Genomic DNA, 11968 nt, shown 5'->3' on the forward strand with positions numbered 1-11968 from the left:
GCCCTGCCTCCTTGGAGGACCCGCTGAGCCAGTTTCCCCTTGGCCCTGGGGGGGGGGGGGGGGGGGAGGAACATGGCTGTCAAAATTAGGAGGGACCTTCTCATCGACTGGTCAGCTTCCAGGGGCAGGGGTCCTAACGGGCTGGGTCTCAATCGGGATGTGGGTTTGCCTGTCTGAAAGGTCCCCTGTTGAACTGACCCACAGACGCCTCTGGTCTCCCACGGCCAGAAGCCAAGACTTCCTGGACCGTGGGAGGGACACGCCTCTCTCAGGGGCACCAGCCGGCAGCCAAAAGAGGGGGACGGATCCCAGCCTCGGAGGGTGCAAGGAGGCGGGCAGACTGGGGGCTGAGGCGCTGTCCTGGGCCAGAGCCAGCCAAGCAGCTTCCCAGGCCCAGCACCGCTGCCCTCGGATGCCAATTGCAAGCTTGCTGGCCGGGCACCGGGGGTGGGGGGGGGGGTGCCCGGTTCCCGGGGCCACCCCCCCACCTCTGCCCACCCCCGGAGAGCAAGAGAGAATCCACTCCTACGACAAAAGAGAAATTCTCTGAGGGGAGGGCCCCAGCCCCGAACAAACAAACCGCCAGAAGACATTTATTTTACGGGTGGAGAACTGCGCCCCCGGAAAAGGTTTGCAAACAAAGACAAGCGCGTGTGTTGAAGAAGCCACACGGGCCACCCACGGGGGCCCGCGGGCAGCTACTAGAGTCTTCCGGCCAGTCGTGAGATTCCCCCCGCAGCACACAGAACACCTCGCTCGTCCCCACAGACACACACCCGTAGACACACACGCTCTCTCACCTACGTCCACACCGCGCCCGCGGGAGCACAAGCAGGCCTGAGGCCCGGAGCGGGGCTCCTCGGGGGGGGCGGGGGGCAGCCGGACCTGCTTCCCGGGCACAAGGACAAACCAGGCTGCGTGCGAGCGCGTGCGAGGGGGAGGGCCTGAGTCGCTCCTGGGGAGAGGGAGAGAAGGAGACACAAGACGGGTCGCCACCGCACAAGCAGGGGGGAGGCGGGCGGGCCGGCTCGGCCCGAGGGGCGGGAGGCTCGGCCGCCAGGAGCCTCAGTTGATCTGGCGACAGGCTTCGAATGTCCACTTGGTGGCCCCGCCGTAGATCTCGATGTGGGACTCGGCCCAGGCGATGACGTTGCCGGAGAGGGCCTTGGTGCTGCAGGTGGCGAGGTTATATACCTCCCCGGGGGTCAGCTTGCGGTCCCAGATGTTGAAATGGGCCAGCTCGCCCACGAATGCCTGGGTGGCATCAAACCCACCACCCAGGGTGTCCTTCAGAGAAGAGCAGACGGTGAGGGTCTCTCGGGGGGGGGGGAGGGGGGGCGTCCCCAGGGGGCACGTCTCCGCGTCTCCCCCACTAGGGGCTCTTGCATCTGCCTCCCGCGCACCATTCTGTCCCGTCTCTGGGTCTCCAGCCAGACCTTGGACCCCCTCCCATGGGGTGCCCGGGAAAAGGGACACTACTGGCCACCTCCGCTCGGGATGCAGAGCTTTTCCTGGGGGCGCCTGGACTCTGCCTCCCCCTCGGCCAGTGAGGGGGGTCGGCCGGGGCCGCACACAACCACGGGGGCCGCTGCCGCTCTCCCTGCAGAGCCCCACGGGAGCAGAAGGCCTGGAAGGCCTGGGACCCTCCCCCGTGCCTTCCCTGCGGGTGCCCAAGGGGGAGACCAATCACTTCCAGGGAATGCATCCCGCAACCCTAAGGGCAGGCTTGCTTTCCTGTGCCAGAGACGCAGCTGCGGCCGCCCCACCGAACTTCCCCAGGAGCCCACCCAGAGCGCGCTCTCTGCCCAGTGCTGCCTAACCTGCTTCTCTTGGCTCCCTCTGGGGGTGGGGGAGCCACTCCCCTCTCCAACTCCCTCCCTCCTCACCCCCCTCCCTTCTCTGCTTCTGGGGCTCCTTCCCCTGCAGCCAGCACCCCCTCCGCAAGGCCAGTACCTGCTCCTGGCCCAGCACCAGCACACCCTGGGGCTTGATGGGGTGATAGGGTGCCAGGTTCTCGCCATTGCCACCCTGGGTGCCGTCCTGGTAGGCTTCCCAGACCCCGTCCCGGGTGGTCCAGGTGACGCAGATGTGATGCCACTTGCCATCATTGATTACAAAGGGCAGCTTGGCCACCTGGGAAGGACGCCACACACAACATCATGGGTACAGGGACCGGCGATCGATTGATCGTCACTGCTTACCAGTTCAACTGCTTCTCTTCTCGTCGTTGCCAGTAAACACCGTTACTGAACTCTCTCAGCCCCTGCCCCTCTGGGCCTTAGCGCCTGTCAGCCCCATCCCTCCATGGGCCTTGGAGTCACACAGGAAATGTGACGATGCGGCAAGGGGCTCCTAAGACCGGTCTGAGTGCGCAGTGTCCTCACCCCTCCTGGCCCTCCTCCCTCTTCGCTGGTCCTACAGAACCAGCCCTCGGGAAGGAGCATCCCACCGATGGGGTCTCAGCTCACTGCTGCCATCTGGGCCTCTCCCTCCTGCCCGTGCAGCCTCTGCAGAGGCTCAGACGCCAGGGGCATGGCACCATGCCTTTAAAGCTCAGGCCAGCCTGCGGCCTGGGGTTTCCCTCCCTCTCTCACATTCCGCAGGGGACAGACGGCGCAGCAGACGCAACAGACGAGGGAACCTGCCCACCCTTTAACTCGCCCAGAGAGGAACAACCCTTTCTGGTCAAGGCGTCAACAGCAGGGGCTTGGATTCCAATCCCCAGCCTGGGTTTTAGAGATTTACTGCCAATGCTGCCTCAGAGGTGTTGGAAAGCTGGCAGCTCACTCCACAGCTGTACAGGACCAGGAGGGAGACGGCTCCCTGGAGGGAAAAGGCGGGACTCTCCAGGGCGCTGCGTGCGTCTGGCCTCCTCCCAGCGGTGGGGGCTTGAGCAGGACAGATTGGGGCACCTTGACTCACCGCGGAACATCTATGGTCCTTCCCACAGGAGCAAAGCCAGCCCTGATGAGGCCAGCTGGGGGAGGAGGACCCAGGGTCTGATCTGCCCTGTGGATCTTCCCTTGCCTTCCCCGGGAAGCCTGGGTCTGAGAAAGTTCCGGCTTCACCCTCTTCCGAGTAGGGCCAGGGCGCCCCTCTCCGTTTCCCCCTGTCCTCACCCTCCACCTCCCTCAGTCCTGCCCGGTGGGCACTTCTGTTGGGACCACAGCTGCATCTGTGGCTGTGTCTCTCATGCCCACCACTCCCCCCCCCCGCCCCCAGCCCCGGGGACCTGCCCCAGCAGCCAGGCAGGCCTGGGGGCCTCACCGTGCCTTCCTATAAGCCCAGGTGGCCGGAGGGGGCGGGGTCGCTCTACCTTGTCGTTGATGAGGATCTCCATGGGATTGTTGCCCCACTCAATGAGAACCAGCTCGTTGGCCTGGCCAGGCACGGCGTAGGAGAAGGGGGTGCCCACCCCGGGCGCGGCGCTGGACTTAAGCCACATGCACACCGTGAAGGCATACATCTCCGGCAGGCTCTTCTTCACCTTGGCGTACATGTAGTTGGTCCGCAGTGGGAATGTGAGCTGGAATTTGTCTCCAGGACGGTTGTCCTTCTGACCTGGAAAGGACAGGATGCAGTCCCTTCAGCCGTCTGCGCCTCAAAGCACTCCTCCGGGTCTGAAAATCATTCTGTGCTCCCCTCCACCCCCAACCCGAGCTCAGGAGGGCAGACTAGACTGTCTCCATTCTATAGATGCTGGGGGGGGGTGGGGGGGTGGGGGCAAGTGCTTTGCCTGAGGGCACGGGGCCAGAACAAAAGAGCTGACCTAAGATCTCCGCACTCCCTGGTCTGGCTCCCACGTCCTGCCTCTGGGGAAGCCGGATGGGGGTGTGAGGGGGGACTCGGCGGGCTGCACGGTGGGCATGGCTCAGTGCACTCCTGGTAAACCGGCCCTTGATGTGTGGCCACAGAGGGAGGTCTCCTCCAGCCTGAAGGAGGCTAGCTCCCCCAGAGCAGCCCCTGCGGCCAGCCCCCCTGATTCCAGGATGCAGGCTGCTGGTGGGTGTTCACAAACACACCTCTTGGATCCCCACCTGGATTCCCGCCCGAGACAGCCAGGCCCCTGGTGCCCAGGACACTCCCCTTGAGGCCAGCACATGCTGCAGTCCCTGGCCACTCATCGGACCCAATCAACCAGCCCTGAGAAGTCTGGCTATTTCCAGAATCCCACCCACCCCACAGGAGGGAAAGCAGTCCTTCTAAGGTTCTTCTGGCAACTCTGCCCGGAGTCCTGCGGAGAGGGCAGGGCACCAGGGAGTCAGCCCCCCCACCCCCCAAAACGACTGCTTTGAGGACTATGCCATTCATTCTCCGGGAGAGCTTCCTGTGTGTGTTTCCTGAAAACTCAGGCTCCGGGCCTGATAGCCTCCCTTTCCACAACAGCCACCGGCTCCCAGCCTGCCAGTGATGTCTCGGGGAATGCTTGTCTGCCCCCCTCCCAACCCACACACACACGCTGTAGCTGTGGCCCTGGATATGGTGTGACTGACTCCAGGCAAAACATTCCAACCCAGCAGTGGGCACAGGCACCAGGCTCAGAGCCAGGAACACACACACCTGCCAGCTCCTGGGTGTGCTCCGGGGCCTGCCAGGCAGTCCAGAACTAAACCGGCCCCCAGGCCAAGAATTATTTCTAGAAGGCATCCTGCTGGGCCAGCAACCCCCCCTCCAAGTCAGGTACCAGGGAAGAGCATAGCTGGCTCCCTCAGTGCTCCCCCAACCATCCCCGGCTTGCACGCCCCCCCCCCACCTTCAAGCAGAACCAGCCCCTGGCTTCTCTAGGGGATGTTTTTCATTCCCCCCAATCTCCCCTCCTTCCCTCCCCCTCCCTCCCCCGTCCCTCCTTCCCCTGATCTGTTTTTCAGTTACATAACGTGCCTTAAGACGGCACTGTTTAAATCCATCCGGCACATTTTGCGGTCCAAGAAGGGTCACGTGGACCTGCTCCAAGCCCAGGAACGCCCCCCCCCCCCTTTTACAACCTTGTTTGATTTCTGTGACTTCAAGGCTGAGCCCAGCTCATCTGTGAGCCCTGGGGTGCAGCTGGGGCTGGCCAGAGTTGGTGACCCAGGAACCAACTGGGTCTTGCAAGATTCCAGGGCTTGGATTACTCAGAAGATAAAACCATGGGGAGGGGGCTCACCGGAAGGGGGGGACCCGGAGATCCCCATAGGACACCGGGGTGGAACGGGGGGGGGGGGCGATGAGCTGGGAGAAAACCTACTCAGGGCCCAAATCTGCTGGGAACCAGGGGACCCTTCCCCGGCCCACACCCCACTCTCTCTACCGGGGATGGGGACCAGCTGGAGCCCGGCTTTCTTACCAGGGAGGGCTTGGGAGCACCACAACTACCGCGCAAACTTACTGAACATTAAACAAATCAGACTTGGAAAAATCCTCCCAGTGTGTGTGTGTGTGTGTGTGTGTGTGTGTGTGTGTGTGTGTGTATGGGGGTGCTGCCGACACCAACCAATCCCTTTCTCACTCTGCTTCTGTTGCCTCCATATGTCCCCAGCCCAGGGGGCCCCGGCACCACCAGGAACATGGGCTGGAAACGCAAAACCCAGAGCAGGGACTCAGGAAGCGGGAAGGGGGCTGGAGAGGCTGAGAAGCTTTGGGCTTTTCAGCCTGGAGCTGAGCTAGGCAGGAGGCCAGGACCTGAGGCAGGGTCCCCATGGCCCAGGGAGCCTGGCAGGCAGCAGGTCGCTCCACCGCCCCCCCCCCCCCACTACCTCCAGCCCCGGCACCTTTCTCCAGCTCGCTGATCCGCTGGTGCAGGGAGGTCAGGGCGCTCTCGATCTTGACTCTCTCCTCCGTGTCGTTCCTGGGGCCACCCTTTCCCTCCTCCAGAGTGTTCACCCGAGACAGCACCTGCCTCTCCAGGTCATCGATCTTGCTCTGCAGCAGATCCTTGAGGCTGTTGGTCTGGCTGGAGGAATTGAGCCGGCTGTACTGCTGCGGGGGTGCGAGGGCACGGGGAAACCACATCGTTACGCGTGGAGCGGGGACCGTGCCGGGAGGCCCGCGGCGAGGTCCCCTCGGGGCGAATGCGGGGGCGGCCTGGCGGGGAGCTCGGGCGAGTGGCCGCCGTCTGCGGGGCCCCTCAGGCTCCGCGCAGCCCCGGTGGGGCACGGGCGCCCGGCCGAGGCGGGGCCGGCGGTGGGGGGGGGGGGTGGATGTCGGGCCGGGTCGGGAGTGGGGGTGGGGCAGGGCAGAGGGGCGCACGAGCCGGGCGGGGGGGGGGGGGGGAGGGGGGGAAACGCGGCGCGCGCAGACCTCCAGGTTCTCCAGGCGGGTTTTGAGCGACTGCAAAGTTTGCCCGAGTTGGCTGAGCGTCTCGGCGGCTGGCGTCCGGGACAGGTCGCCCATGGTGTTCTTGCCCGAGCCCGGCTGCTTGCGGCCGCCGCCGCCGCCGCCGCCGCCGCCGCCGCCGGCCCGGGCCTCGCCGGTGCCCGCGTCCAGCGTGCTCTGGCTCTCGCAGCGGCCCAGCTTGGTGGTCAGCTCGCGGATGGTCTCCTTCTGGCTCAGGATGGTCTCCTTCTGCTGCAGCACGGTCTCGCGGAGCTGCAGCACGTTGCTCCGGAGCTCCTCGGCGCCGCCGGCGGCCACGGACGCGGCGCACATGTCGGCGTCCACGGGCACCGAGGTGCAGATGAAGCGCGTCGGCCCGAAATCCTGGGCCGCGCCGCCCAGGAGGCAGAGGGCGAGCAGCGCACAGGTGCGCGCGGCGCGGCCGGCCGGCATGGCTGCGGGCGCTGGGGGCTCGGCTCGGCGGGGCTCGGCGGGCGGCCCGCGCTCTGGGCGCCGCGCTGCTGGGCCGCGCAGTCCTCACCGCCGCGCTGCCCGGCCCTCACTGCCGCCCGCGCTGCGGAGCCCGCGCCTTTTATGCCGCCGCGGGAGGGGCCTCGGCGCTGCCGACGTCAGCGGGGGAGGAATCCCGCTTTAATTGTCTGCGGCCCGGCCCGCGGCGCGGCGGGGGTCTTCGGGGCGCGGGTGGGGGCCGAGCCTCCCCCGGCCTCCTCCCCCGCCCCCTCCCCCCGCCCGGCGGGTGCTGCTTCCGCGGAGGCTGGGAGAGCCCCGGGCCGGGGCGGGGGGGGGGGGGGGGGGCGCGGCCTGGGACTATGGGATGGGCCACCTGCAAGATGTCCCCAAATTTCCGACGGGGCTGCGGGCGGGTGGGAGCCCACGGCCGGCCCGGGAGACAGGATTCGGTTCAACGCGCTTGGCGGCACAGAACACCCTGGGGGGAGGCGGGGAGGGGGGCGGCTCGGGCCGGGTCCCCAGGGACTCAATCCGTCTGCACCCGGTGCCGAGCGAGGAGCGCCGGGAAGCGGATCCTCGCGGAGCGCCTAAGTCCAGAGAGGGGGTTTCCGGGATGCCCGTGTGGGGTTGGAAAGCCGCTCTACACCCTGGGTCTGGGGACCCGCGCTCCCGCGCCCTCCCACAGGTCCGGGGTTTGGGGGACCCGGCAACGCTGTCCTGGGGGACGGCGGCACAGCCCCCCTCCCCACCCACCCCCCCCCGCCCCGGATGGAGCCCTAGCGGATCGGGGCTTTCCTGCCAGCGGAGCCGGCCCGATTCCGGGCAGAAGGCGCCGCCGGGGCTGGACGCTCCCTGCAGCCCCGGGGGAGGCGCCGGGCCCGCGGCGCTTCCGAGGGGGGCCGGGCGGGCGGACCCTTCCGCGCTCCCGGGGCGCCCGCCCGTCGCGGAGGCGCGCGTGCACGGCCGTGTGTGTCCGTGTGCGCGTCCGTGTGTGTCCGTGCGCGTGTTGGGCGTTCGGGACTCCGTGAGCCCCAGCTCGACCCGTTTCTCGGCCGATGGCAGGTAGGGAGGGGTCCCGGGGGCATCGGCGGGGAGGTCGCCGGAGTGGAGCCCCACGAGACGGCACTTTACTCGGGGCCGCCTCCCTCGCCCCTCCCCCCACCTGCACCTGTTTTCCCGTCCGGGTTCGGACGCCGGGTGCAGGGCCCCGGACAAGCCCGAGCCCCTGGCGCGCCCGAGGCGCTCGGAGACAAACGCTCTCTGGAGGCCGCCGGGGTCCGAGCCCCCACTGTGCGGAGGAGGAAACTGAGGCGCCAGGACCCCGAGGGCGGGCCCCAGGTGACGGCACGCGCCCGGGCTACACCCGCGGTGGAGGCGGCCCGGCTGACGCTCCGCACATCCCCGCCCCCAGTCGGGGCGCTGCACTGGCGGTCCCCAGCAGGTCACCCCCCCCCCCCCCGGGGACCCACCGGCAGCTGCAGGGTGCGGGCGCTGGGCCGCCGCCCCGCGGGTACGAGGAGCAGCCGGCTTTCTCGAGACCTTTTTGAGGAACCACGGTCTTCTCCGTGCCTTTCGGCTGCCGCGTCCCACCCGTGCCCCGGGCGCCCCACCGCCTGCGTTCTTTCAGAGCCTCAGCCCTGAACCCTCCCGGAGCCCGCGCGTCCTTCGGCCTCCGCTTCCCGGCGCCAGAGGGACCCCGCGGGCCGCACGCGGCGGTCCTGCGCTCCGAGCCCCGCGGCCCCGGGGGTTGTGCGGGCTTCTGGCCCCGGCGCCCAGGTCGCGGGAGGGGGCTAGCCCCCGGCGCCCCCGCGGGCCTGAGGATCTCCCCAGGCTGGAAGGCGGCTCGGGAGGAACTCCCCGCGCGGGGTCCCCGGGGGCGAGGCTGTCCCGGGCCGGGAGGGAGGGCGCCTCGCAGCGAGCGAGTGGGCGCGGGAGAAGGGCCTGGCGGGGCCCGGGGCAGTCCGCGTGGACCGAGCCGGAACCCACGTCCGGCCTCGCGTCCTGAGCCGCCGGGGTGGCCGGGCTTACGCGAGCGCAAGGTGGGGGGCCTGGGCCATCACCAGCCGGAGAGGAGACCCCGGGCACCTGGCCACCCCCGCCAGCCCTCCGAGACTGGAGTAGGGGGCCTCAGAGGGGGAGGAGGGGCTCTGGGGCAGTGTCCAGGGGCAGCGCGAGGGAGGTGTGGAGCCCCGCGGCGAGGGGACGGAGGTCTCCGGCCGGGACCCTTTGGCCGGCGACCTCTGCAGCGCTCTGTCCACCCGGAAGCGCTATGAGGGACCCCTGCGCAGACAGGCCGGCCCTGCTCAGACAGGTGGGCGGAGGGCCTTCTTTCGATCTCTCTGCCTTCTTTCGATCTCTCAGCCTTCTTTCGATCCACTTAGCCCGACTCAAGACCTTGGGCAGGGGAGGATTCAAACCTGATCGCGTCTGCGGCTTCCTCTCCCTCCCCAGTGCTCAGAGGCATCCAAGATCCCTGGGGCCACCTGCCCAAAACCCTCACAGAAGGAGCCTCAAGATGCGTAACTAGCTGGTGGGAAGGTCCGCGGAGGCAGGGGCACCTTCCTCTGTGGACCCGCGGTCCCCCCCCCCCGCCCCCGCCTCGCCCTCGCCTGGCCAGGGTTCCACATCCCAGAACCGCGGAGGGCATCCGGGAAGTGGAAACCCTGGCGGCAGGGCCGGGAAGAGAGGCACTACCCGGATCACACGACATTCCCACCATAAGGGTGTAACAGATGTAGGTAACCCCAAAGACGTAGACAATAGTAAAATGTAAGAAAAATCATTAGAAACTGATGAGTTCTGAGTAGGCACTACCTTCATTTGCAATATAGTGTATTTAATAAGAAGTTTGTGTAACTTAAATCTTAATGATGGCCCCATTTAACAATCTGCTTGCAAATCCCTGAAAACAAAGCAATGAGTGGGTGCCAGCAGCTCCGAGCACCCCTGGTGGGAAACAATGGCCGATGGCGTGGTCTCCTGGGCCTGTCCTCTCCCTGGCGCAAGGCCGTGAGCTGGTCTAGGACCTCAGCCCAGGACCACTGGGTGGACACCGAGAGGGTCCCCCGAAGATGCTGAAAACACCAGGACAGGGACACACGGCCTGTCCGGAATTCAGGTCCACCTTGCCTCTTGAAATGGCTACCCCAGAAGTGGGCAGGCTGGGGAGCAGAGGGGTGGGGTGGGCTCAGCTGGGACCCCCATCCGGGAAGAGAAGGAGGCAGGAGTCCTTGCTTCGGGACCCCAGCTCGGGGGCACAGGTCCGTGTTCTCTGGAGGACATGTGGTGGGGGGGGGGGGGGGCGGTTGCAGGGTGAGCTGGTGTCTCAGCCAGGATGGGAAGACACTTTCCATAGGGGCTGGCATTTTAAACATGGGGGGGACACCTCCGGCAATGCTCCCAAGTTGCTTTTTGCTTCTGTGTCTGTGTTTTCAGCAGCCCCTGTGGTGCTGGCTGGGATCTGTTTCTCGATCGGTGCTCACCTGGTGACAGCTCATTGGGCACGTGCGGCTTGTGCACTTTTCTGTCTGTGGTTCCGCACCTCACGGGAGGTGGCACCCACGGGTTGTCCCTGGAGCAGAGGAGATGGGCTTCTGGCTGCCCCCAGGTGAGGGCCGGTGGGACCTTTGGTAGTCAGACCCTCAGAACAGAGCCAGGCCACGAGATCCCCCACCTTGCCCCGTGAGATGGCTCTGGGCTCCGAGGAGGGAGTGTGGGCCAGCTCGGTCAGCAGCAAGCCCCGTGGGGCGTCAGTGGACTAGCTTTCCAGACAGACTCCGCCTACCCACTCTGGTGTGACAGGGGCAGGTCCCTGCGGCCCAGCTCTGCTGGGGGACAGGCTCTACCCATGCGGTTCCTTCTCCCCTCTTCCCCACCTGCCATAATAACCCTACCTCACAAACAAGAAGCTGTCCCTGTGCGGGGGCGCCTGGGGGGCTCGGTTGGTCAAGAGTCCGGCTCTAGATTTCGGCTCAAGCCACGATCTCACAGTTCGTGGGATCGAGCCCCGCGTCGGGCCCTGTGCTGACAGCTCAGAGCCTGCCCGGAGTTCTCTCTCTCTGTCCCTCTTTCTACCCCTCCCCTGCTGGCGTGCGTTCTCTCCCTCAGAATAAATAAACATTTAAAAAATTAAAAAAAAAAAAAAAAACTGTCCCTTTGCAAAGCCCTCTGTCCACATTCATTCAGTTGCCTGTAAGGCATGGCCAGGCTACTGTCCTCACTTGACAGATGAGGAAGCCGAGGGAGGCCCAGAGAAGCCCAGGGCTGCGCATGTCCGGTGAGGGCATTGGTGAGGGGCAAGCCCTGACCTCCACACTGCCCCCTCTCTCCCCGCCCCCTCACCCCCAAGCCCCGGGGGAGCCCTGACCAGCAAGGGAAAGAGCCCTCTGATGGATGGGACCCGGTGGCAGTGAGAGGTGTGAGGAGGGACAGAGGCCCATGTTGTCCACACCCAGTGGTGGAGGGAGATCAGGCCGGGTCCATAGAACCTGGGCTCCGGGCTTCTCACCTGCCGCCCTGGGAAGAGACGCAGCCCCTGCTTCACCACAGGGGTTCCAGATTCACGTCTGTTGGGCCAATACAACCAAACTCTTAGTGGCCATGGCAGGGACTCCCCGAACATGGACAGTGGTCGTCAGCGTGGGACAGCAGGGTCCCTGCTGGCCTCCAGACTCCCTCCTCCAGCTGGCGTTCCCTCTGAGCCCTTCCCTCCTCCGAGCCGCCCAGTCTGGCTGGGGACAAAGCCCTGGGTGGTCTCCCTCCCTGCCCTGCCCTGCCCTCCCCTGGGGCCCAGCACAGGGAGGGGCAGTGGTGGCCAACTGGTAGGGGCCACCTACCAGGGTAGTTTATAAAACTACCAGGGTAGTTTTATAAAAGGCAGAAACGTGAGCCCTCTTCGGAAAGGTTCCCCTCACTTTTCTCCGAGCAGGAGTTTCTGGTGCCAGGCAGAATCGTGGGCATGGAGTACAGCGTAAATATTCATAAAGTTTGCTCTCAGTTCAGCAAATATTTCCAGAGCATCTACTGAGGTGCAGGCCGGGTGCCGGGCTACAGGGGACCGATACGCTGTTCTGTGTCCCAGAGAGCATTCGTCTCTCAGGCAACACAGGTATAAATGCACCCCCAGTGTGGCAGGTGAATGCCGTGGGGACGAGAGGACCCCCCCCCCAAGAGCCATGGCAGACGGGTGGGTCGGGGTTCAGCA

General features: G+C 66.1%; 1 protein-coding gene across 2 annotated transcripts; it reads right to left on the reverse strand.

Moving 5' to 3' along the window:
- Positions 1-569: 569 nt before the first annotated feature.
- Positions 570-6781, reverse strand: NPTX1 (neuronal pentraxin 1). 2 transcript variants are annotated; one of them, XM_042916520.1, is made up of 5 exons: positions 6280-6781; positions 5751-5955; positions 3317-3561; positions 1954-2133; positions 570-1287 (listed from the first exon to the last, which is right to left on the reverse strand). In XM_042916520.1, exons 1-5 carry the CDS (start codon positions 6745-6747, stop codon positions 1066-1068), a joined length of 1320 nt encoding a protein of 439 aa, XP_042772454.1. In that variant the 5' UTR covers positions 6748-6781; the 3' UTR covers positions 570-1065. The 2 variants fall into 2 exon arrangements, with proteins under 2 accessions (XP_042772454.1, XP_042772453.1); XM_042916519.1 differs by having other exon boundaries at positions 5751-5958.
- Positions 6782-11968: the final 5187 nt, after the last annotated feature.

Source organism: Panthera leo, chromosome E1 (genome assembly GCF_018350215.1).
Source record: "Panthera leo isolate Ple1 chromosome E1, P.leo_Ple1_pat1.1, whole genome shotgun sequence".
NCBI lineage: Eukaryota > Metazoa > Chordata > Mammalia > Carnivora > Felidae > Panthera > Panthera leo.

Bases quoted from the DNA above. Each gene is read 5' to 3' on its own strand.
- NPTX1 (XM_042916519.1), bottom strand. From the start codon at position 6,747: ATGCCGGCCGGCCGCGCCGCGCGCACCTGTGCGCTGCTCGCCCTCTGC. The intron at 5,959-6,279 runs GTCTGCGCGCGC...GCACCCCCGCAG, and splicing joins CCCGCCTGGAGAACCTGGAG to CAGTACAGCCGGCTCAATTC. The intron at 1,288-1,953 runs GTACTGGCCTTG...TCTTCTCTGAAG, and splicing joins TGGTGCTGGGCCAGGAGCAG to GACACCCTGGGTGGTGGGTT.